This window comes from Rhinoderma darwinii, chromosome 4 (assembly GCF_050947455.1).
Source record: "Rhinoderma darwinii isolate aRhiDar2 chromosome 4, aRhiDar2.hap1, whole genome shotgun sequence".
NCBI classification, from domain to species: domain Eukaryota; kingdom Metazoa; phylum Chordata; class Amphibia; order Anura; family Rhinodermatidae; genus Rhinoderma; species Rhinoderma darwinii.
The window spans coordinates 63,977,112-64,003,286 of record NC_134690.1 but is presented as its reverse complement, the minus strand read 5'-3'; the positions used below and the strand labels follow the sequence as shown (position 1 = coordinate 64,003,286).

The window sequence follows — 26,175 nt, the reverse complement described above, 5'->3', positions numbered from 1 at the left end:
TGTTTTACTGATGGTAGACGTCAATGGGACTTCTTATCTTGTACGTCGGCTTGATAGCACTCAAGTTCACCACAATAAATACGTGAATTGCTTCTATATAATAACATATACATCCTGTCTCATTAATAACATAAAGACAAGATCATAATGACTAATTAGCAGTAGAATTATTATCTTTAATACTCATGCCAGCTTTTTACGAATATGTTATGCAATTAAATAAGGTCTGCATTAAAATGGCAATTTTAGAGCAATATGGAAAAAGAAACTTCACAAATAACTGAAAAATTACAAGATCATTTTCCAGAGATTCTGTAGAATTTTAAAATCTATCACCAGGGAGCAGATCTGCAACTATTATTAGATCCTTCATGTTAAACTTGCATCCTCTTTTTTCGGGATACTATGGCTAACAGATGGTAGGAGAGTTTACCTCTGCTCTCCTAGGGATTAGGCACTTTCCTATGTTAATGAGAAGAGTGAATAAGGGGTCTTCGGAGATGATGATACAATCATTACTGAGTTTTATGTTCCTCAAGACTATTTTAAACACTTCTTTAAAACCACCCAACATGAATGCCCACATTATATTTTCATCCAAATTTAATGTATTTGTAATAAATGTCACAGGAAACTTTCCCTATTGCTAAATTCATCCTGTTACGCATAGTCTTATTACTAAATGGAAACAGAATCATTATTCTTGTAAAGACATTATACAATAATACATCACTTAACAAATGCAAATGTAATTTTAATGATCAGAGGAGTATTTTGAATGTCCTGGGCAATGATGCTAAAGATTCGCTTAGACCATTGACATAGTCACCATTGACTTCACATAACAACTTATTTAATAATGTCATTCTATATAGAATCTGTGTGAATTATCAAAGATGTCCAATTGTTACGGTCATCCTACAAGGTGTGATCAGGGTGTAACTAGAGGAGTTGAGGGAACTATATGCAGGTGAGGTTGCTGTTACGCCCAGGACTTGAAGTCTCTAGGGTGCCCAAAATGCACTACTGCCCCATATGCGGTGACCAATACTATAAGTGACATATAATGGTTATAATTGTGGTTCCTAGGAAATTCAAGTTCATCCTTAATGTATATACATGATGATTGGAGTCATACTTTAGCTCTTCATATACCAGCATCTCTGTCTTATTTATATGAGGCCAAATAATTACTATTCTTTGAGGATCTATAACATTTAAGGCAAATAATAATTACAGTATCAATACTGGACATAACAAAAAATAAAACATTTAGTCTTTCTGGCCTTATATAAAGCCTTCTAGAGCAAAACATTCAGAAAAACCCTATATTATGAGTGGCAGTTTTCTGTGCCTGCATGCACCTGGATAGGACATTTGGGAGCAGCATTGCCGGAAGAGCCCTATCTATCCTAGCCAATCACACTGTAGTAACTGGGAGTGTTCGTAAAACTGATTGGCTGGGAGCAGACAGGCTCTTCTCATAACTCCCTTCAACTCCCTTCAAAATGTGAATGTTAATTCTGAGCATTATTAGTAGCTGGGTGACACTATCCAATTCATTGTTCAAAGAAATGTAAAAGTAAAGTATTTTTTAGTCCACAATTTGCTCCCTCCTACCTGAATGTACTATCTTCCGTATGCAGACAAAGTGGACAGGGTTGTCAACAGAAATTTGTGAAACTAAATTTGTTGCGAGTGACTGCATTCTAAGACCTAGTTCACACAATGCAGATTTGCTGCCTATTTTGCTTGCATTATTTTTAAGCCAAAGGCACTATTGGATTCAGGAGAAGGAGATACTTTAAGCCCTTCCTTAACATATTTCTTCTGTTTAGTTTTGGTCGCTGGTTTTGGCTTAAAAAATATTTGCAAAATCTGCAAAGTGCAAAGTCTTAGGGTATGTGCACACACAAAATAAAAAAATGTCTGAAAATACGGAGCAGTTTTCAAGGGAACACATCTCCTGATTTTCAGACTTTTTTTTAATCAAAATCGCGTTTTTAACGGACGTTTTTGGAGATGTTTTTCTATAGAGTCTATGAAAAACGGCTCGAAAAACGGCTGAATAAGTGACAAGCACTTCTTTTTTGCAGCTGTTTTTTTAAGCAGCCTTTTTGAAAAACAGCCGCGTAAAAAACGCCCCGTCAGAACAGAACGCCGTTTTTCCCATTGAAATCAATGGGGAGATGTTTGGAGGCTTTCTGCTTCCGATTTTGCGGCCGTTTTTCGGCCCATTTACGGCCCAATAAATGGCTGAAAACACTACGTGTGAACATACCCTAATACTGAACGCAATGCCTTGTTAGAACCCATGAAATTAGTTGTTTTACAATATATCTTAAAATACATAATCTAATGTATAATATGGACATATCAGTCAATGTATTAGTCTCCTTATTCATCTTTATTTATTTCATCTTTATTTGTTCATCTCACTTTTCTATTCCTTTCTTGTTGAGCCAGGTAACCATAAAAATCCATAACATATTCATAATGGAAAACATAGAAATATCACTGACTAAGGCCCCATGCACACGACCGTGCCCGCAATCACGGCCCGCGATTGCGGGCACAGCCGGCCGCCGACTGACAGCCGCATTTTCGGGCCGTGCTCCCATACAAAGTATGGGAGCACGGCCCGCAAAATGCAAAAGGACGGATATGTTCCATAATTCCCGGAACATTTCCACGGCACGGACACCCTTCCGTAGTGCTACGGAAAGGTGTCAGTGTTAAATGAAAGTGAATGGCTCCGTTTTTGCGGACCGCAATTGCGGTCCGCAAAAACAGAGGTTTTTTATGGTCGTGTGCGTGGGGCCTTAGGCTTCGTTCACATATCCTATTAATTACGTCAAAACGACGGAATCCTTGCACAACTAAAACAAACGGAAACCATTTGCACCGGATCCGTCACCATTGAAATCAATGGTTTCCGTTTGTGTCAGTCAGGGTTCCGTTCTGACGGCAACCTCCAACGGAACGTCAGAATAGGGCCATAACGGATATGTGAACGAAGCCTTAGTTAATGACAGATGCGTATAACTGCAGCAATAGACTTATGTTATAGAAACATATGAAGAATCTGACCTGCTTTGTATTTGCCAAAATAAGCTAACAAACAGAAAACAAAACTACAAAGTCAACATATTCCGCAGAGCTGTACACAGATTCCCATTACTCACATCAATACCTGTCCCAATTTCCCTATCTCAAATACACACTAGGGCATATTCATATGAAGCCAATTAACCCATCCGTATGTTTTTAGAGTTTGGGAGAAATCCAAAGCAAATAACCTTCCTTCAATTTTTTTAGGGAACACATAGGGTATGTTCCCACGCAAAGTCAAAAACGGCTGAAAATTACGGAGCTGTTTTCAGAGAAAACAGCCTCAGATTTTCAGCTGTTTTTTAAGCTGAAAATGAAGCTTCTTCGGCTCTGTTCACACTGAGGTTTTTACAGGCGGAAAAATCTGCCTCAAAATTCCTTCAGGAATTTTGACCTTCCTGCACGCTGTTTTCCTCTTTTTTCGTGGCGTTTTCGGCTGCGGACATTTAGCTACATGGGCAAAACAAAACACAGTGAAAACCGCTTTCTCTGCCTCCCATTGATGTCAATGGAAGGTCAGAGACAGAAACGCACAAAGACAGGGCATGTCGCTTCTTTCTCCCGCGAGTGGTAAAAAAACGCCTCCACCTCCCATATAAATCATCGGGAGGCATTTCTGGCATTTCCTGGCACTGTTTCCGATGCGGTTTCCACTTAAAAAAATAGCGCTAAAATACTCGATGTGAACAGGGCCTTTTAATTTGAAGCTTCTTTTGAGGCTTCGTTTGAGGGGTTTTTCGTAATGCTCAATGGAAAAATCAGCTCCAAAAAATTACAGAATATAAGTGACATGCTACTTCTTTTTAGGGAGTGTCTTTTTAAAACAGCGGCGTAAAAAGACGCCCCATATGAACTAAATGCAGTTTTTCCCATTGATTTCAATGGGCAAATGTTTGTGGGCATTCAGGTACTGTTTTTCAGGTGTATTTGGGGGCATTTACACCCTGAAATATGCTTTAAAACACAGCGTGTGAACATAGCCTTAAGTATCACAGTATAACTCAATAAAAGTCAATAAAACTTCAGGGATATCAATCTGTCCAGTTAGGAAGCATAAGCAATTGTGAATCAATTTCACCTGCTTTTGTGCAAATAAAAGTGACAACCCCAAAAATTTAATGATTTTTGCAGGTGGTGACCACAGACAATTCCTCTTTCCTTATCCTTCCTCACTGAATCTTCTTTAGTTTTGCATTTTGCTATTGTCTTTGTCACTACTGGTAGTATGAGGTGGTACCTGCAGCCCATTCAGGTTGCACAGGTAGTCCAGCACAATCTCAAAAGCATGGTTCAGATACCAGGAAATGGCCATTACACGAGGAGCGCAGGACAGGGTCGTAGAAGTTCATCAACCTATCTGCAGGACCAGTACCTGCTCCTTTGTGCAAGGAGGAACTGGAGGAACACAGCCAGAGCCCTACAAAATGACCTGCAGCAGGCTACTGGTGAGCATGTTTCTGACCAAACTTTCAGACACAGACCCCTTAAGGGTGGCATGAGGTCCCTACATCCTGTAGTGGTACCTGTGTTCACAGCATAGCACCGTGCAGCTCGGTTATAATTTGCCAGTGAACAGCAGATTTGGCAAGTCCACCATTGGCGCCCCGTTCTCTTCACAGATGAGAGCAGGTTTACACGGAACACATGTGACAGATGTGAAAGAGTCTAGAGACGCAATGGTAATTATTATTCTACCTGCAACATCATCCAGCATGAACAGTTCAGCAGTAGATAAGTGATAGTCTGGGGAGGCAAATTCTTGGTAGGTCACACAAACCTCTATGTGATATCCAATGGTATCTTGACTGCTTTTAGGTACCAGGATGAAATCTTTAGAGCCATTGTCAGACCTTAGGAGCAGTGGGTCCTGGGTCCCTCCTGGTGTAGGACATTGCCTGGCCTCATGTGGCTCGAAGGTGTACGCAGTATACAGACGACAAATGCATTAATGCCTATTGACTGGCCCTCACGTTTCCCAGACATTAATCCAATTGAAAGTCTCTGGGAAATTATGATTCCACGCAGTCAACGCTGCCAAGTAGCACGACAGACTTTCCAGGAGCACACCTATGCCCTCATCCAGCCATCTCATCAGGATAATGCCGGTTGTCGGGAAAGCATACAGGCACATGGGCAGGGCCGCCATCAGCGCAGTTCTAGAGATACTCCCGTCAGCGGCCCGGCCACATGGCTGATGAAAAGGGGTCAGCCGGACTGTTGGCCCCACTCCCCCGCATTGCTCCCCCAATGTGGCCCCCCTGCCCGTGGCACCCCATGTGCCCCCCACCCCTCACCACACTCGTGCCCCCCCTCAAACCCTCCCTTTGCCATTACTATGTTCCATAGCCTACATGGTAAGTAATGACAGTGAATGTGGTCACAGTCATTTTACTTGCGATGTAGGCTACTGGACAAAGCGATTTTTGGCCATGGGACCTGTGTCGTAGCCAAAGTCGTCGTGTAGCCCCAGCCTAAAACTATACTATATATCAATATATATGAGATAGATAGATAGATAGATAGATAGATAGATAGATAGATAGATAGATAGATAGATAGATAGATAGATAGATAGATAGATAGATAGATAGATAGATAGATAGATAGATAGATAGATAGATAGAATCCAAAAATCAGGCAGCACTCCAAGGTATAAGCAAGGTAGAAAAAGGTGCTTTATTGGTCCATATACACACGACGTTTCAGCTCAACACAGGAGCCCTTCTCAAGTGAGAAGGGCTCCTGTGTTGAGCTGAAACGTTGTGTGTGTATATGGACCAATAAAGCACCTTTTTCTACCTTGCTTATACCTTGGAGTGCTGCCTGATTTTTGGATTCTACTACAGCAGGTCTGTTAGCCCTGACCTGGGCAGGTCGGCACCCACCTATGATTTACAAGGCTGTGTGGCTGACATTGTATTTGGACTTTAGATAGATAGATAGATAGATAGATAGATAGATAGATAGATAGATAGATAGATAGATAGATAGATAGATAGATAGATAGATAGATAGATAGATAGATAGATAGATAGGACAACATTCCAAAACAAACAAAACAAGACCAAATACATGTACGTTGGAAGAGTAATAGAAGCCCAATTTACTTTTAAATTGGTCCATTGGTAAAACTCTCCTATTTTTGGTGCGGATTGCGCGCTGAAAATTCACTACAAATTTCAATATAACGCATGTGAACGGGGTTTACCTTTTTTTAAAGAATGGAATAGCGTAGAAGACTAAGCTTTTCCATCGTGAGAGATCACGCAAAAAAACGCCTACCACTCCTGACAACACTATATGGACAGTAATGTCGGCAGAGTCCCCAGGCAGTGCATCACAATCGCTCTGCCTGGGGAAGCTCCTGACATCACTGCCCATAAATTTACATCAGGAACAGCGCCGGAGTCCCTGGACAGACCTCTAGTAGAAGTTCTGGGCAGACCTCTAGTAGAAATTCTGCCTGGGGACTCCAGCCCTGGGAAAGCTACTAACGTCACTGTCCATTTATGGACAGTGACTCCAGGAGTTTCCCCGGGCGTTGTATCCGCACTATATGCCATACAGTGGGATACGTTTTGGCTGAATTGACCAAAATCCAGGGCATTAACTGGTCATGTGCCTGACCCATGGTTTCATTCACTGTCAGTGACATCACTTACAAAAATCAGTTAACTCGCATAACGTATAAATGCGAGCGCACCACTTTCCATTGCCAACCCTCGGTAATGGAGGGCGGGGGCAGAATCCTTGGCTGTATGGGGCCCAGAAATTCCTGATGGGAGCCCTGCACCTGGGGGATATACACATTACTGAGTCACATGAGTTGCTGTGATAAAATTCATGCAATTTGGATCCACCTGTGACTTTAATTTTTTACTTTTTGGGGTGATTTGGAATCCAGCCCTCAATTGGGTGATGATTTTAGTTCCCATTAACAGATCATTTTGTTCTCAACTAATTACACAATTTATATCTGTAAAGATTTTCAACTTGAATTTTTTGTTCTGCGAGATTAAAGGTTTGATTTCCCGTAAGTGTTACTTTAATTTTTTTCATCAGTGTACGTGGAAACATACTTTAGATTGGTTAGATTTGAACCCAGAACAACCAGTTTTGTTCTTCAAAACGGCAGTGCTAACCACTGAGCCACCAGCTTAGTGTCACATATTCTATCAGGCCATATTCACACAGCAAAAATGTCTGTAAAAATTGTGGCAAAATGTTGATATGTTGATGTGTATTTTACTGCAGATTTCAACATTTGAACTGCAATTGGGGCATGCCGTATAATCCAGGCAGCTTTTTTTTCTGCAGCATGCAACTGAGGTTTTGTAAAACCCCATTCACTTACATTGACAAGTACTATGTTGCAGATTTTTTGTGCAGCAAATATGTCACGTGTGAACGTGTCCTAAGGATTCCTTCACATACAGAATTCATTGAGCAATTTAAAACACCAGTCTAGCAGGAGGCGCCGCCACAACGGGAAAATACATTTACTATAATTTAAGCCACAAAAAGTTAGATTTGATTTTCGGGCGCACGGATGGCTAGAGATTCGCCTCATTTATTAACTCTCGCCCAGTTTTTAGGCGTACAAAAGTCACAAGGCAAAGTGGGCAGAGCTTAGTGAAAGGGAGCGGTGCTACTTGCGCCTCGACAAATTTACTACAATTTACGCCCGAAATTAGAGGTAAACTTTCTGGCGCACAGATGGCCAGAGAATCGCTTGAGGGCCATGTAAACCTTTGAAAGTGATTTATATATATATATATATATATATATATATATCAAAATGTCAGTGTGTTTGGTGCAACTTTCAAATTAATTTTTTTTCAAAATTATTTTTACTTTTTGAGATAGAGCTGCAGCTGTATCATGCGCTGAATCCTGTACCCGTCAAGTCCGCAGGACTGTCGGGTTCAGTGAAAACAGGTACTTTATGTCTCTGTAAGTTCATACTATACATATGATGGATAACAGGTGGATCCTGAAACACTTTCAAATGTTTACATAGCCTTTAAATTATTAAGGAACCCTTAATAAATTCTGTGCATCATACACCAGCTTGCTTCCTATTAAGAATGGCATATGAAACGCAAGTCTTATAAATTTTGCCGTGTGTGAATCTAGCCTTACAGGTTTTTTTTCTTGTAAAAATAGCAATGCAGAGTTATCTAAAGATGTGTTTGTCTGTGGAAGCATACTGCCAATTTTTATATTTTCTTGTTTTATTTTTTCTGTAGATATCGATAAATGACTCCTTATCCCAAAGAGGATGCATACCATTTTATCGCTCCTCAGCAGCCTGTGGCACTGGGGATCAGAACGCAATGTTTGGAATTCCCTCTATTGCAAGACCAAGAGAACAAGTGAATGGTTTGACATCATTTATTGATGCATCAACAGTCTATGGCAGCACAGCAGCTGTTGAAATTAAACTGAGGAATCATTCCAGTGAGGAAGGTCTTCTGAGAGTAAATGTTCAGCATTCTGATCACGGACGAGAGTACATGCCTTCTGTAGATGACACCCCGTCACCCTGTGTACAAGATCCTAACGCAGCCAATGATGACAGAATTGAATGTTTCTTTGCAGGCGAAAGCAGGTCAAATGAGGTCATAACCTTGGCGGCGATGCATACATTGTGGTTGAGAGAACACAACCGTGTGGCCAAAGCTTTGAGAAAACTCAATCCCCACTGGAGTTCTGAAACAACATACCAGGAAACTCGGAAAATTGTGGGAGCTCTTCATCAGGTTTACATATATTGAGTCTTTTATGTATCTTTTAAGTGATGATATTCTTTACTTTTCTACGTGGAGCACAATTGAATTGGTTTACCAAGTTTGAGTTTTAGCGTTTATAAATTGATCTCTAGCCATGAAATATCCATCTAGTCTATTATAGATTCCATGAAGGTGGAATGATCCTTATAATGGGTGCAGGTCAGGGGAGGCAAACATGTTGCGGCAATTTTTTTTGACCCAGGAGCTTCAGTTGAGAGGGCATCCGTATTCTGATGTCTTCTCCCGGCCCTTGTGCTCTACTTTAAACTTATACTCCTCTTGTTTTTGGGGTTGGGACAAGGTAGCTGCAACTTTCACTTTGTTTATCTCATTGTCACCACCTTTTTTGGGCACTATCCCTGTGGACAATGACTCCATCTCCTTCCAGGGTTTAATCAGGTTGACATGATAAATTTGATATTGTTTTCTTTTAGATGGCTGAAACACTTTATAATTCACTGGGCCGATTCTCTCTATAATTTAAAAGGGTACCTGCCACTTAGCTAAAAACTTGCTCACTACCGTTAGGGTGAGCTCTAACATGCGGTCACCAGGGCTGAAGTCACAGATTTTAGCAGGTTGATTGTATAACCTGCACTGAGCTTCCTGTGCTTGGAGCAAGTGCTGTCTGACTAAGGGCACTACTTGGGTCTCTCAACTGAGCAGGGGCAAAATTTGTCCTATGAATTCCCAAGTCAGGGATTCCCTGCTCAGAGAGAGAAACCTCAGGCTCATCACCAGCTAAGACACAAAAGGGAAACATGTAAGGGTGGCTCAACCAGTGCAATATATGAGCACAGGAACCAGACAGGTGGCAGATTTACACAACTTTACTTCAGAAATTAAATGAGTGTCTGTGGGTTATACAGTGTATCAATCCAGGTACCAGCCCCACATCGCAGGTCACAGTCCAATTAGAGGTTTCCACAGAGACCTGTGCAACAGGGTACTCTCTTGTGTCTCCGTGTACACACTGTACCGCCGTTTTTATTCCAGGGTGCACCACCTTATGAGGAACAGTAGCTCGGAGTAAGGTGACCGCGCTGCCTGTGTCAAGAAGGGCTATGACCTGCTGGCCATTCACCAACATCTCACAAATCCGCCGTTGGTCTGGTGCCATTGCAGGGCCCACAGAGGGGACAAACAGTGACTGGCGCATGGCCATAGTACAGTCCATGGGTTCCTCAGCTTCTGGGCATTGGGCTGCAATATGCCCAACTTCATGACATCGGCAGCAGCGGAGCCTAGGAAGGTGTTGGGGTGGGACAACCCTCAGTTGTGGGCCTGTACTGGATGGACAAACTTGAGGAGCAGCAAACCTTTGACTCCTAGGTTTCTCCAGAACGCTCCCTAGTACTGGGGCCAACCGAGTATCCTTCCGTAGTAAGCAAAATTCTGCCTTTTTCCCAGTACATCTCTCCGTCATTGTATGTCTCTCCAGGGCAGAGATCTTTTGCTCCGAGGTTTGGGAATCCGCTTGCATCACCCAGCATTGTAAATCCCTGGAGAGGGCGCAAAACAGGTGTTCAGTGATGATCCGATCCACCACCTCCCGCAGAGACAACCTCTCTGGTACAAGCCATTTATCGATTAGATTCCTCAGGTCATGCACCTGGGAGGCTTATTGGTATCATATTGTCACTGGTGTACACTTTGGCACGAACCATCAAAGAAACACCCAGCCGTGCGAGTATCTCAGCTTTAAGCAACACATAGTCCTTTACATTTTCTGCAGACAAGTCACGATAAGCTTTTAGCAGCTCACCTGCTAGTAATGGCGCCAGGACTTCATCCCACTGAGACTAAGGCAAATGTTCCCTTTCTGCAGTACATTCAAGCAGGGAAAGGTAGACCTCGACATCCTGTTTGACAGTCCCAGCTAGTTGCAATGCTGACAATTGCTACATGAGCAGGTTGTTGGTTTGTTGTTGGGCCTGCATGGAACTCATCACGAGCCTGTTGTTGCTGCACATTGGCCTGTTGTTGCTGCACATTGGCCTGTTGTTGCGGCACATTGGCCTGTTGTTGCGGCACATTGGCCTGTTGTTGCGGCACATTGGCCTGTTGTTGCGGCACATTGGCCTGTTGTTGCGGCACATTGGCCTGTTGTTGCTGCACATTGGCCGGTTGTTGCTGCACATTGGCCTGTTGTTGCTGCACAGATGCCTGTACCAGCAGCTGGATTAACTACTCCATGTTGGCAGATGGTCTGGACATCAGGGTAGCAGTTTTCACCCAGGACATATATTCACTGCTGGCTCTTGAAAGTGTTTCTTTCTGTCGTTGCTCCTAGCAACCGCAAACTAGCGTAGACAGTATGCCCGCGTTCTCCACCGTATATAGCAGTTTGGGGAATGTAGATAGTGTTCTTTTTTAAATAGGACTTTAGAAGCTTTATTTCTCTTTCAATCAGGGAAATCCAATAAACACAACGGTAGCGTGTCTCATCAGCATACACAAAGATTAGAATAGCAAGAAACGTTTCACGTAACAAAAGTCCAGGTATCACTCACACAGTCCAGCCTTTGCAGGGGTTATCTCTCACCCCTCTGTACATGTCAGATCTGGTCGGTAGCAAACCAGTCTTCACCTTCTCTGCTTTTCTCTTAGTAAATTACCCTCCACCTGTGTGGAGGGAAGACCCTATGTTAACCCCTTAATAGGTGTCTAGGGATATATCTCCCTTGGCATTAACCCCCTCAACCTGTTATGATAGATAGATAGATAGATAGATAGATAGATAGATAGATAGATAGATAGATAGATAGATAGATAGATAGATAGATAGATAGATAGATAGATAGATAGATAGATAGATAGATTTACTTTAAAACACAATCTCTACATGTGGCTGGCATTTTTGAAGTCCGATTTGAAAAACACCAGAAAAAAATACCATTTTAGAAAAAATGCCACTGACCTCAAAAATGCCACAAAAACGGCACAAATCAAAAAGCTTTGTTTGCTGTGTTTTATATATTTCACTATAGACTTTAAAGTAACATCTGCCCAAAGTAGTATTAATCTTCTAAGGTCTTATGCACATGGTAAAAGCGTATGTACAGACCCTGTACAGTGGCACAAGGAGTCCTTACACTCTGTATTACAGAGCTATGGGCACCTCAGTGAGGCTCCATAGGGGAGAATTCTTTTCTCGTAAATTCCGTATGACATGAGGCTGAATAAGATTAAGGGTGTAGCCAAAAACATAATATACCACTGTTACTATTGACTCAGTTTTCCACTTTCAGTATTCTGAATTATTAATCAAGTGCTAGACGATCTGGTATCAGATTAAAGGAATAATTGAAGTTTAGAAAGAAGTGGCTGTTATGAGGAGAGCATTTGGTTCTAAGGCTTCCTATGTAAAATAAAATATTAGAATTATTTTTCTTTTAAACAAAGGCTCTGTGTGCTGCCATGCTTGTAAATTCTGTAAGTGAAGTTCTCAGATTCTGAAAGAGTATTTTTTCTTTTGTATGTGGAAGAACATTTCTTCTAGTATGCTTTGCCAATGAAAAGAATATTATATGAAAAGGAATACAGTATGGAAGCTTGAGGACATAATGAAGAAAGCTCCAAGATAGTATATTTGTCTGAATATAAGATTTCTCTCCATCATAAGCATTAGATAAAACAAACTTCTCTGCCAATAACAATGACACTCAAACTATATAGACATACAACATAGTCTTCAAGGGAAAAGTTTACGTTTTCTCTAGATATATTAACGAATGAGAATGCAGCTATGGCTTTGATATAGTCACAAGTTTAAAGATAGCTTTATATATATATATATATATATATATATATATATACACTGTACATTACTGTCTCCGAAGCCATATGTGGCTCTCAGGCCCCTGTATATGGCCGCATTGCTGTTGGAAGCTATTGGTTGAATGAACTTTGTAGCAAAAGTACTGAAAACTGGTGTCAGGGTCCCAATTGGCAGCTGACACCAAGTTACATCACTAGAACTTTGTTGTGTTAAGGTCAAGACCTTAACACAAGCCCACTGTAAAATTACTATTGCCAATGCTATCTGCCTTTATTATTTCCTGCCATATTGTCTTGATCTGCGAAAGACTTTTTTCTTTTAATACTAAAAGAAGTTTTCCTAGCACTACAACCCCTTTCCATGTGCCCTATTAGGCTGGGACCCCCTGCAAAGAGCAATTCCCACTCTGGAGGATTTGATGTGATCATTTATTACATGGTAGCCTATTCATTTGTATGAGCATCATGCAACACTACATTTTTGCCCGGCATTTAAAAAGGGCATGTCCTGATGGAACAACCTCTTTAGGAAGTTGACACACCATCATAAAGGGAGTTCCTCACTCGGGACACCACCCTATTAGCCAGAGTGCACAATAGCTGGAAAGGATGGTTCCTGCTCTGGGGGACCGTGAATAGTTATTGGTTTATTCACTTATTTCAATACTGCATGGAACATGTTGGATGCATCGGCAGCTTCTCCCGGTAATAAAAGGTGATTACCAGAGGTTGTCAGGACTATTGGTACTATTGATTATTATTGCGCTAGCGAGACGGGAACTATCAGTTCCCGCGTCACCATTCAGCACTTTAACAATGACGCAGTCGGCGCGATGACTGCACCGTTACCCCCGGATGTGTTGAAGGCAATAGCTACAGGTGGTGCTATCTACACTGGGCCATATCTACAGGGGAAATTGTGACTGGCAATATCTACAGAGGGCATTGTGACTGGCACTATCAAGAGGGCATTGTGACCGGCACTATCTATACAGGGCATTGTGACTGGCATTATCTACAGGGGGCATTGTGACTGGTGCTATCTACAGGGGGCATTGTGACTGGCGCTATCTACAGGGGGCACTGTTAGTGTGTGTGGTGTATTATTTTAAATTGTTTGACACAATTTAATTCATGGGGACAGAGTATGGTGATTTTATATTCAGGGATACGGTGTATAGTACTATTGTATTCAGGGGCGCAGTGTATGATTCTATTATATTCAGGGGCATAGAGTCTGGCACTATGAGAATTTTATCTTCGTTTATAGCTGCGGAAATGTTGGAATAGTGAGGAACCGAAGACATTTGAGCGACAAACTCTGCAGAAATTGGCCGTGGCCGGGAGAAGTAATCATAGAGGTCTGGACCGGATGGAGAAGAAAAGAGAAAAAGTAAGAAAAATAATCTGAGGTGTCACCTGTGAGTCACTCAATGTAAATGTTTATTCTCCCTGTGACTGATCAGTACTGTAGTTACTGTATGATCTGCAGCGAGTGTATCATTCTTTTTTGTGAAACAACAACTCCCAGTATATCCTAACCATTGTTCTGGCTTTACTAGGAGCTGTCGTTTTATGTTGTACAAACTTATATGGCATGGGTTAAACTGAATTTTCAAATTATCTCTGTATGGAGCTGTATTTGTGCTGGTGCTGTATTTATGTATTGAGCTTAGTTCTGAGGCTGTATATATATGTACTGAGTTTTGTTCTAGTGCTGTATATATGTATTGAGCTTGGTTCTGGTGCTGAATTTATGTACTGAGTTTTGTTCTGATGCTGTATATATGCACTGAGCTTTGTTCTGGCACTGTATATATGTACTGAGCTTGGTTCTGGCACTGTATATATGTACAGAGCTTTTGTAATGTCGGGGTAGGGAAACAGACAAGTGAGCCCTAATCTACCCGCCACTCAGTCCCTGCCTACTTGCAACGACCCGCCCTAGGCGACGGGGTACAACTGGGCGACGGTCCCTACACTTAATAGGTGCACGACAGACAAACAGACAAGGGTACAAAGAAGCCAGGGAAATGGGGAAGATGCCCACGGGAACACCGTGAGCAACAAGCGAATTGAACGAGCCGAGTCAAACCAGGAGATGAGCGAGGTACAAAAACGCAGAGCAGAAGAGTGTTCAGAAAAGCCAAGGTCAATCACAAGCAGAGGATCAGTAGTTTAAGAAGCTGCAGCAGGGCCAGGAGCAGAGTTTAAGGAGGGAGGCATGAAACACGTCGTGTACTCGAAAAGACCGGGGCAACTCCAGTCGGAAGGAGACAGTGTTAAGGACTTCAATGACTTTGTATGGCCCTATAAACCGGGGAGCAAACTTCTTGGACGGGACATTAAGGCACAAATTCTTTGACGATAGCCACACCAGATCCCCGACCACAAACAAGGGGTTAGCAGAACGTCTTCTATCTGCCTGAGTTTTTTGTATGCTCTGGGACTCCTCTAGGTTCTTTTGAACCTGGGCCCAGACTGTGCACAGTTCCCGATGAACGACATCTACCTCGGGATTGTTGGAACTACCAGGTGAAACGGAGGAGAACCGTGGATGAAACCCAAAATTACAGAAAAAGGGGGAGACCCCTGACGAGTTACTGACCCGGTTATTAAGGGAAAATTCGGCAAGGGGAATGAATGAGACCCAATCATATTGACAGTCAGAGATAAAACACCTTAAATATTGTTCTAGAGACTGATTAGTCCTCTCAGTTTGGCCATTAGTTTCAGGATGGAAGGCAGAGGAGAAGGACAGATCAATCTCCAACTTTTTACAGAAGGCTCTCCAAAACAATGAAACAAATTGTACCCCTCTGTCAGAAACAATATTGACAGGGACCCTATGGAGACGCAGGATGTGTTTGACAAACAAGGTAGCTAACGTCTTAGCATTGGGTAGTTTCTTGAGGGGCACAAAGTGGCACATCTTACTGAAGCGGTCTAATACAACCCACACCACCGACTTGCCTTGAGATGGAGGCAAATCGGTGATGAAATCCATGGAGATATGGGTCCAAGGTCTCTGGGGAATGGGCAAAGAACATAGTAAGCCTGCTGGTCGGGACCTGGGAGTCTTGGACCTAGCACAAACTTCACAAGCTGCGACGTAGGCCTTAACGTCTTTGAGCAACCCAGGCCACCAATAGTTTTTGGCAATGAGGTGCTTGGTACCCAGGATGCCTGGATGGCCAGATAGTGCAGAGTCATGATTTTCCCTAAGTACCCTTAGCCGGAATTGCAGGGGAACAAACAGCTTGTTCTCAGGAAGGTTCCCGGGAGCTGAACCTTGATCAGCCGCAATTTCAGAGACTAAATCACAATCAATAGAGGAAATGATTATACCTGGAGGCAAAACACAAGCAGGATCTTCCTCCGAAGGAGGGCTGGCCATGAATATACGCGACAGTGCATCAGCCTTAATATTTTTAGACCCTGCCCTATAGGTGACCAAAAAGTTGAATCTGGTAAAAAATAACACCAATCGAGCTTGTCTCTGGTTTAGCCTCCGGGCAGATTCTAGGAAAACCAGATTCTTGTGGTCGGTAAGGACCGTAACCTGGTGCCTAGCCCCCTCCAGGAAGTGGCGCCACTCTTCAAATGCCCATTTAATGGCTAAGAGTTCGCGGTTGCCAATATCATAGTTACTCTCAGTGGGCGAAAACTTCCTGGAGAAGTAGGCACAGGGGCGGAGATGGGTGAGGGGCCTGGTACCCTGGGACAAGACAGCCCCCACTCCCACCTCGGACGCGTCAACCTCCACGATAAATGGCTCCATTTGGTTGGGCTGAACCAGCACTGGGGCCGAGATAAAGCACTTCTTAAGGACCTCAAAAGCCTGGACAGCCACAGGAGGCCAGTGGAGGAGATCAGCACCTTTGCAAGTGAGATCCGTAAGAGGCTTAGCGATGACCGAGAAGTTAGCAATAAATCTCCTGTAATAATTAGCGAACCCCAGGAAGCACTGTAACGCCTTCAGGGAGGCAGGTTGGACCCATTCCACCACAGCCTGGACCTTGGCGGGATCCATAGGGAATTCATGAGGAGTGAGGATTTGACCCAAAAACGGTATCTCCTGCACCCCAAACACACATTTTTCGGTCTTAGCAAACAGTTTGTTTTCCCGAAGGGCCTGGAGCACCTTCCTGACATGCTCAATGTGGGAGGACCAGTCCTTGGAAAACACAAGTATGTCATCAAGGTACACAACAAGAAATACCCCCAGGTAGTCTCTTAAAACCTCATTTATGAAATTCTGGAAGACCGCGGGAGCATTACACAACCCAAAGGGCATGACGAGGTATTCGAAATGACCTTCGGGCGTGTTAAACGCAGTCTTCCACTCATCCGCCTCTTTGATGCGGATAAGGTTATAAGCCCCCCGTAGATCAAACTTAGAGAACCATTGGGCCCCCTGAACCTGATTGAAGAGATCAGGAATCAAATGAAAGGGATACTGGTTCCTTACAGTGACCTTATTCAAGTTTCGGTAGTCAATGCATGGCCTAAGACCACCATCCTTCTTCCCTACGAAGAAGAAGCCAGCACCTACCGGAGAAGTAGAGGGGTGAATGTAACCCTTGGCCAGGCATTCCTGGATATACTCTCTCATGGCTTCACGTTTGGGACAAGAGAGATTAAATATCCTACCCTTAGGGAGCTTAGCTCCTGGTACCAATTCAATTGCGCAATCATATTCTCTATGAGGTGGTAACACTTCGGAGGCCTCTTTAGAGAAAACATCAGCGAAGTCCTGAACAAACTCAGGTAGAGTGTTCACCTCCTCAGGGAGAGAAATAGAATTAACAGGAAAACATGACGTCATGCATTCATTACCCCATTTGGTAAGATCCCCAGTATTCCAGTCAAAAGTGTGATTATGCAACTGCAACCAGGGAAGGCCTAAAACCAAATCGGACGATAATCCCTGCATCACCAGTACAGAGCACTGCTCCAAATGCATGGAGCCCACAAGGAGTTCAAAAACAGGGGTATGCTGTGTAAAATAACCATTAGCAAGAGGAGTGGAGTCGATACCCACTACCGGGACAGGTTTAGGCAAATCAATCAATGGCATAGCTAGAGACATAGCAAATTCCACAGACATAATATTAGCAGAAGACCCTGAATCCACGAAGGCACTGCCGGTAGCAGACCTACCACCAAAAGAGACCTGAAAGGGAAGCAAGATTTTATTACGTTTCATATTTACGGGAAATACCTGTGCGCCCAAGTGACCTCCCCGATGGTCACTTAGGCGCGGAAGTTCTTCCGGCTGCTTATTCTTACGCCTAGGACAGTTGTTCACTTGATGCTTGTCATCCCCACAGTAGAAGCAGAGACCATTCTTCCTGCGGAACTCTCTACGCTGTTGGGGGGACACGGAGGCCCCGAGTTGCATAGGTACCTCCGAGTCTTCCGTGGAAGAACGAAGCAACGGAACCTTAGGAGGCATCATGGGGGAGTCAGAGGAGAAAACACAAACACGTTCAAGTCGTCGTTCCCTGAGACGTCGGTCAAGTCATACCGCTAAAGCCAAATCCTGATCTAGGGAGTCAGAAGAGGGATAGCTAACTAGCAGGTCTTTCAGGGCGTTTGACAGACCCAATCTAAACTGGCACCTTAAGGCAGGGTCATTCCACCGAGAAGCTACGCACCACTTCCTAAAGTCAGAATTAATACTCCTCAACAGGTCTCTTACCCTGACGTAAGGTCACCAGCTGACTCTCGGCAAAAGCAGTCTTGTCAGTCTCATCATAAATGAGCCCGAGAGCAGAAAAGAAAAGATCAACAGAGGAAAGTTCTGGGGCGTCAGGAGCCAAGGAGAAGGGCCATTCTTGGGACCCGTCCTGGAGCCGGGACATAATTATACCCACCCGCTGGCTCTCAGAACCAGAGGAGTGGGGCTTTAAGCGAAAATAGAGCCTACAACTCTCCCGAAAGGAGAAAAAAGTCTTCCGGTCCCCTGAGAACCGGTCAGGAAACTTGAGGTGGGGTTCAAGAGGTGAGGTGAGGGGCACTACCAGGGTAGCATCAGGCTGGTTGTCCCTCTGAGCCAGGGCCTGGACCATTAGGGAGAGGCCCTGCATTTGCTGAGCCAGGGTCTCAAGAGGGTCCATAGTAGTGTCAGGGACCAGGGTAGACTAGGTATATGGGCTTGTGATTATGTAATGTCGGGGTAGGGAAACAGACAAGTGAGCCCTAATCTACCCGCCACTCAGTCCCTGTCTACTTGCAACGACCCGCCCTAGGCGACGGGGTACAACTGGGCGACGGTCCCTACACTCAATAGGTGCATGACAGACAAACAGACAAGGGTACAAAGAAGCCAGGGAAATGGGGAAGTTGTCCACGGGAACACCGTGAGCAACAAGCCAGGTGAACGAGCCGAGTCAAACCAGGAGATGAGCGAGGTACAAAAACGCAGAGCAGAAGAGTGGTCAGAAAAGCCAAGGTCAATCACAAGCAGAGGATCAGTAGTTCAAGAAGCTGCAGCAGGGCCAGGAAACCAGCAGAGAAGAATCACAAGCAAAGGAGGAACAGGAAAGGCAGGTATAAATAGACAGAGGGCGGGAGCTAGCTCCGTCTGGCCAGGCTGTGATAGGCTCTCTCACTCCTAAGCCTGCCACCCTGGGTGGTGGAAATGGAGTCAGTCTCACAAACATAGAAGCAGGTGCAGACTGATTACCTATGGGCGTCGACACAGAACTTGTGTCTGGCAGATCCTTTACAGCTTTTTTCTGGTGTTGTATTTATGTACTGAGCTTTGTTCTGATGCTGTATATATGTATGAGCCTTGTTCTGGTGTTGTATATATGTACAGAGCTTGGTTCTTGTGCTGTATTTTTGTACTGACCTTGGTTCTGGTGCTGTATATATGTGCTGACCTTGGTTCTGGGTTTGTATATATGAACCGAGATTGGTTCTGGTGCTGTATTTATGTACTGAGCTTGCTACTGGGCTGTATATATGTACTGAGCTTGGTTCTGATGCTGTATATATGTATGAGCTTTGTTCTGGTGTTGTATATATGTACTGAGCTTTGTTCTGGTGCTGTATATATGTACTGAGCTTGGTTCTGGGGCTATATATATGTACTGAGCTTGGTTCTGGGGCTGTATATTTGTATTAAACTTGGTACTGAGGCTGTATATGTTTACCTTATCTTAAGGTAAAAGTAGATGGTAAATCTGCTTTTACCTTAAGAGAAGGTAAATATACACAGTAAAAACTAAACCGAAAAAAACTTGGAGGAATCTCAGTTTTTTCCAATTCAACCATTATATGTCACTTTAAATGCCAATAAAAATGACAGCCCCTCCCGCAAAATAAAATCCTTCACACACCACTCCATTGACGTAAAAATAAAAAAGTTATGACCCTAGGAAGACGGCGAGTAAAAAATGAATAATGGCTTGGACTTTAAGGGGTTAAACGACAGAGACAGGTTATTTAAGTTTATATTCACGCACAGCAGGTGTTTTTACCGGAAACCACAAACAATTTAAAGGTCCTGACAGGGTCTCAAAGTATTCTGTTTCCTCTCTTCTGTATGGCTCATTCTGCTTTTACAGAAAATTGAAAACCGTGCCAGATCTGTGGCCGCTTAAACAGAAATCTGTAAATATATACGGTATAGTGTCATCAGAGTTCTGTCTTCAGAGTTCGGGGGGGCAGACTTGAAAAAGTGCCTGGGGCCTATGGTACCCTTAATTCGCCCCTGAGTACAATATTTACATAATGTAAATGAAGCTAAAAGAGCGCTCATCTGCTTGACATTGTGTCGATTGGCGCTCAGTTACCAGCAGAAAGGACCTTAACTTGGCCTATTTGATAAATAGATTACAGATAACTAGTAAACATCTAGAAATAATACAATTGCAACCAGCCAAAAATCTAATTTATGCATATAAGACAGACAGAAACAGTGTTGTGTTGACCCACAATCGGTCATACATTCCTGAGTATCATTGAACCATTGAGTTTAAACTGCCGAGTACTAGTGACCAAACTTTATGTTACAAATTCATTTTACAAATGTTGTCTGGGGCGGAAAAGCTTTCTTGGTGCAGAAGGCAGGTGTTTCATGAATGCAACCCACCCCACCCCACCCCCAATCCCAACCTTAGCCTCTAAATTGAATTCTCTCTCTTCATTCAGCTGATTTGCACTTCAGGGAAAGTCTATTCCTCTGTGCTGAGAAAACACTCACTGGACCCTGCCACTTACAAAATAACCAGTTGCTTAAACACAGTGTCTGAGTAGCTGTGCTTGAAGGCAATGCATTTTTTTCAAATCCACAAATCTTTCCCCCCTTCCCTCATAACGCTCTTTTCACGTTGCATTATTGCCTTTGATGGAAGGCTGCAGGAGTCCCTGGGCAGGACACTCCCTGATGCTTCCTCTGCTCGGAACACCAGCCCTGGGGAAGCTCCTGATGTCACTGTCTATATAAGGGCCAAGGTCTCTGGGCAGAGCGCTTCCTGAGGACTGAAGCTGAAGCTTCCTGAAGCTGCGGTGACATCCATAAATGAACATATACTGTGCAGTGAAAGTTTTTTTGCAGGATCCCTCAAGATGCAATACTATGCTATTCCATCCTTCAAAAAAAAAAGGATAGAAGAAAATCCCTATGGACACATTTATTGTGTACGTTGGGAGTTTTCCCCTCACTTCCATCCTCCCCTTTCACACTGTAGAGAGACTGAAGTTTATAAAACGTATAGAGCAGTGATCCCCAACCACCGGGACGTGGACCAATACCGGCCGCGGATCATTTGGTACTGGGCCGCGATATCTGGTATCCGCCCCGGGGGCCGCAGGGAATTTCAGCCGAAAAACCACACAGAACTGTGGTGCAGTTTTTCGCCTGGAATGTCCACTGCGGGAAACTGCTGAGCATTTAGCTGGCCTGCCTCCTGGGATGACGTTTCATCCCAGGAGACCACTACAGCCTGTGATTGGCTGCAGCAGAGGTCACATGGGATGAAAGTCATCCCAGGAGGCCGGCCCTCTAATGTCATCTATGCCGGCCTCCTGGGATGAAACGTCATCCCAGGAGGCCGGCCTGGAAGAAGAACACAGACTTCTGGGTCAGTATAATTTTTTTGTTTTTTTTTCTGAGTTGCGTTTTTGTGGTGGAATCGTTGCGATTTTGCTGCAAATAAACGCAAGAACTGCTATTTGTTGTGGGTTTTACCTCCCCATTGAATTCAATAGGAAAAACTCGCAACAAATAAGCAGCGTTTATAATATATAAATATAATTGACATGCTGTGGAATAAAACTCTGCACCGCATGTCAATTTCTGAGCGGTTCTTGCTCTCACTATTTACGCAGCGTGTGGATGTGATTTGTTTTGTCTTATCTACTTTGCTGCTACTGTATTTGCTGCAGATTTTCCGCAACGAATTCCGTTGTGGAAAATCCGCTGTATTTACGCAACGTGTGAACTGACCCTAACCACCCCACAACCGCAACCCACCCTCCATGCCAGTCCCTGGAAAAAATTTCTTGCATGAAACTGGTCCTTGGTGCAAAAAAGGTTGGGGACCGCTGGTTTAGAGCAATTATATTTTAATTCTAAATTAGAAACTTAAATTTACCCAATGATGTGCATATCCTAAGAGGTTTTTAGAAGGATCGCTGCAAGTAGGCTTTTAGCAGTTTGCTAATGTTGCTTCATGGATTTGACAGTGCTTTTAGATATAAAAATTCTGTAGCATTTCTGGCAGCATTACTGTTTCCAAGTGCTTTCTATTTAAGGCTGCGTTCACATCTGCGTCAGGGCTCCGTTCCGACGTTCCAATTGCAAATGGTTTCCGTTTGTCTCCGTTGTGCAGGGGTTACATCATTTTTAACTAAATAAATACCGTAGTCGACTACGCTATTGATTCTGTCAAAATGACGCAACCCCTGCACAACGGAGACAAACGGAAACAATTTGCACCGGATCCGTCACCATTGAAATCAATGCTGATGGAAACGGAAACCTCTGGTTTCCGTTTGTGTCAGTCAGGGATCCGTTCCGACGGAAAGCTCGGAACGGAGCCCTGATGCAGATGTGAACGCAGCCTAACCTGTGCTCTTTACAAGTGTGCTAACAATAACTTTACATTGTTTGAGGCTTATCATATGTTCACAAAGATAAATTTTTTGCTGCCTCAAAATGTATTTTAGACGGTGCAAATCTGATTAAACATCTACACACTGTTCAATCGATCCAGGCCGTGGACAGAAACACACATTAGCTATTTGTCCACACAAAGAACGCAGATTAGGGGCCTGGATATGAGATTAAAAGCAATAGATGTTTCTGCAGGAACCCTGTGCCAAAGATGAAAATGTCAGCTGCGGTAATAAGACAGAAACATGGAAATGTTAAGTCATGGTGTGGTTGTTTGGCAATAAATATAAGGTCAGCAATTCTATTATGAACCAATTTTTGTGTCTTCAATTTCCAGAAGTAGCAGCTGGCCAGAGAGGGAGTTCTTTAGATAAGGTCATCAAGGCTAATAGAGAGCTAAAAAAGTGTGAGCTTGGCAAGTTTTCGCAGCAGTGCATGTCTTAATAAGTAGCTTGCTAACATCACAAATCTAGATTTTTTGACAAGAAACAGTAAAGATTGCTTACAAGCGTAGTTATTGTTATCTGAAACAAGACGCTCAACAGAAAGCAAAGAAAACCACGACTTTTAAGACTACAGAGAGGCCATGTACAGCTGACTGATTGGTATGCAAGTGTGAAAGAAGAATATGAGCGTGAAGCAGAAGGAAAGTTATGAGGAAACAGAGCATGAGCGGCTAAGGAGGTTTCACGGTGGTAATTGGAGTTCTGGAACAGATACACATAATAGGTAAACGGACTGGTATACGGAAGAAATGACAAAGACATAGATCGTATTATGTTTACCGGGTGGGATATAGGCGGATTGAGAAGAATGGGATATTTGAATACTTCAGCTGTGACTACACGTTTTCAGTAAATAGTAGGCAAGTGGTTTTAAAACAAAAGTGTAGGAATCAGAACCATATGAAAAGAATGAACGGCCAGTTATGGAGTTTTTTGAATCCTTGTAGCTGCCGACCCCCTGCCAACTGCAGATTTCAAGCGGCCATTTCCAGCAGCCTACTATGAGCTCAAGGGCCTCTGACTGCAGAATAGTGTAGGAAGCTGCAGAAATTTAGAGCCTTGCTGTTGTTCATCAAGTGCATTTATATAGTCAGGAGCGGAAATGGTTTGGGCAATCTGATAATGACCGAGGACCTAGAGCATAAGGCTGGGTTCACACGTGGCGGAATTTCACTTAAATTCCGCTGCGGACACTCCGCAGCGTTAATCCGCAGCGGAGCCGTTTGTCCATTGACTTACACTTTAATTTAGCAGTGTTCGTTTAGACGAGGCGTAAAATTCCGCTGCGGAGCATAGGCTGCGGAGCGGAATTTGGTGTCCGCAGCATGCTCTGTCTGTTGCGGAGCAGTGGCGGACTCATGGCGGAATTTCTCCATTGACTTCAATGGAGATTCTAATTTCCGCAATGAAGTCCGCAGCTGTCATGCACATGTTATGTGTGCTGCGGATCCGTCTTGCTTTTTTAACTTGACATTTCTTCATTCTGGCTGGACCTATGTATTTCTAGGTCTACAGCCAGACTGAGGAAGTCAATAGGGCTCCCGTAATGACGGGAGCGTTGCTAGGAGACGTCAGTAAATAGTCACTGTCCAGGGTGCTGAAAGAGTTAAGCGATCGGCAGTAACTGTTTCTGCACCCGGGACAGTGACTACCGATCCCAATATACATGTATCTGTAAAAAAAAATGAAGTTCGTACTTACCGAGAACTCCCTGCTTCTGTCTCCAGTCCGGCCTCCCAGGATGACGTTTCAGTCTAAGTGACGGCTGCAGCCAATCACAGGCTAATAACAGGCTGCAGCGGTCACATGGACTGCCGCGTCATCCAGGGAGGTCGGGCTGGATGCCGAAGGAGGGACGCGTCACCAAGACAACGGCCGGTAAGTATGAATTTCTTTGACTTTCACAAGGGAAAGTGCTGTCCCTTCTCTCTATCCTGCACTGATAGGGAGAAGGGAAGCACTTTTCCCGCAGTCCGCAGCAGCTAGTCCGCATCAATTTTCTGCACATTTTGTGCAGATCCGCAGCCGTAATCCGCAACCCGGATTAGGTGCGGCATTGATGCGGACAGTTGCGGAGGAAATCCGCCACGTGTGGTCATGCCCTTAGGGGACCCACTCATGGATATAGCTATAGTAGCTGCTATGGGGCCTAAAGGCTGAGAGGGCCCAGTGAAGTGGCAGGACATCATTCCTTTTGGTGCGGAAAAAGAACTCAGTGACCTTATATTTTCTGTCTCATGTGGGGTCGCTATCTATCTCATATCTATCTATCTATCTATCTATCTATCTATCTATCTATCTATCTATCTATCTATCTATCTATCTATCTATCTATCATCTGTCTGTCTATCTATCTCTATCTATCTATCTATCTATCTATCTATCTATCTATCTATCTATCTATCTATCTATCTATCTATCTATCTATCTATCTATCTATCTATCTCTATCTATCTATTCGTCCAATAAGAGACAGCACTTCAGCGCAACATATTCTTGACTCTTAAAGGGAATGTGTTGCCAGCAAAACATGTTTTTTTAATTAAACAGTTAGTGTATAGGTGATTAAACATTGCTCTAATTATTATTATTTTTTTTCACGAGTCAGGAAATATTATAAATTGGATTCAATTTATAATATTTCCCAGCACTGGTCACTAGATGGAGCCATTCCCAAAATTGCAGCATTGCATGTGGTAAAGCAACCACATTGCTTTATGCTGCAAAATTGGGTAAAAATCCCTCGCTCTAGTGAGCTCTCAGAATCCCCCCTCCTTTATCCTGGCTAGTGCCGGGATAAACGAGGGGTTTGAACGGTCTAACCTCCTACACTGTGTAACGCCATTTTTTGAGCTAACACACAGTGTAGAAGGTTTACATACAGTAGTAAACACACTGAAACACGAACATACATAGAAATAACTTACCTGCTCCAGTCGCCGCCGCTCCCTCCGGTCCATCCGCTCCGTCTGCTGCCGCTGCTCCATGTGCACAAGTCCGGAAGCCGCGACTAGAAGTAGTAATCTTACTGTCCGGCCGCGACTTCAGGTCCACAGGAAAATGGCGCCGGACGGCGCGCATTTCAAATTGAACTGTGTGGGAGCGGCGCATGCGCCGTTCCCACACAGCGGCGTACACGAAAGTGGATGGAACGGGCCCCGTTCGCAGTCCCTATGGGACTGGAGCTGCCGTATTCCATGTCTGTATGTGTCGTTAATCGACACATACAGAAATGGAAAAAAAAATGGCAGCCCCCATAGGGAAGAAAAAGTGTAAAAATAAAAAAAAGTAACACACAAACACACAAATTAATCCAAACGTTTTTAATAAAGCACTAACATCTTTAACATATTAAAAA

The 26,175-nt window shown here is 43.6% G+C and overlaps 1 protein-coding gene across 1 annotated transcript in view; it reads left to right on the top strand.

Annotated features, from left to right (window-relative positions):
* TPO (thyroid peroxidase) overlaps positions 1-26,175 on the top strand; it is a 202,309-nt gene that overhangs the window by 74,150 nt on the left and 101,984 nt on the right. The window contains exon 6 of the mRNA XM_075863906.1: positions 8,361-8,873. Coding sequence (XP_075720021.1) covers positions 8,361-8,873 — 513 coding nt within the window. The remainder of the gene's footprint in view (positions 1-8,360; positions 8,874-26,175) is intronic.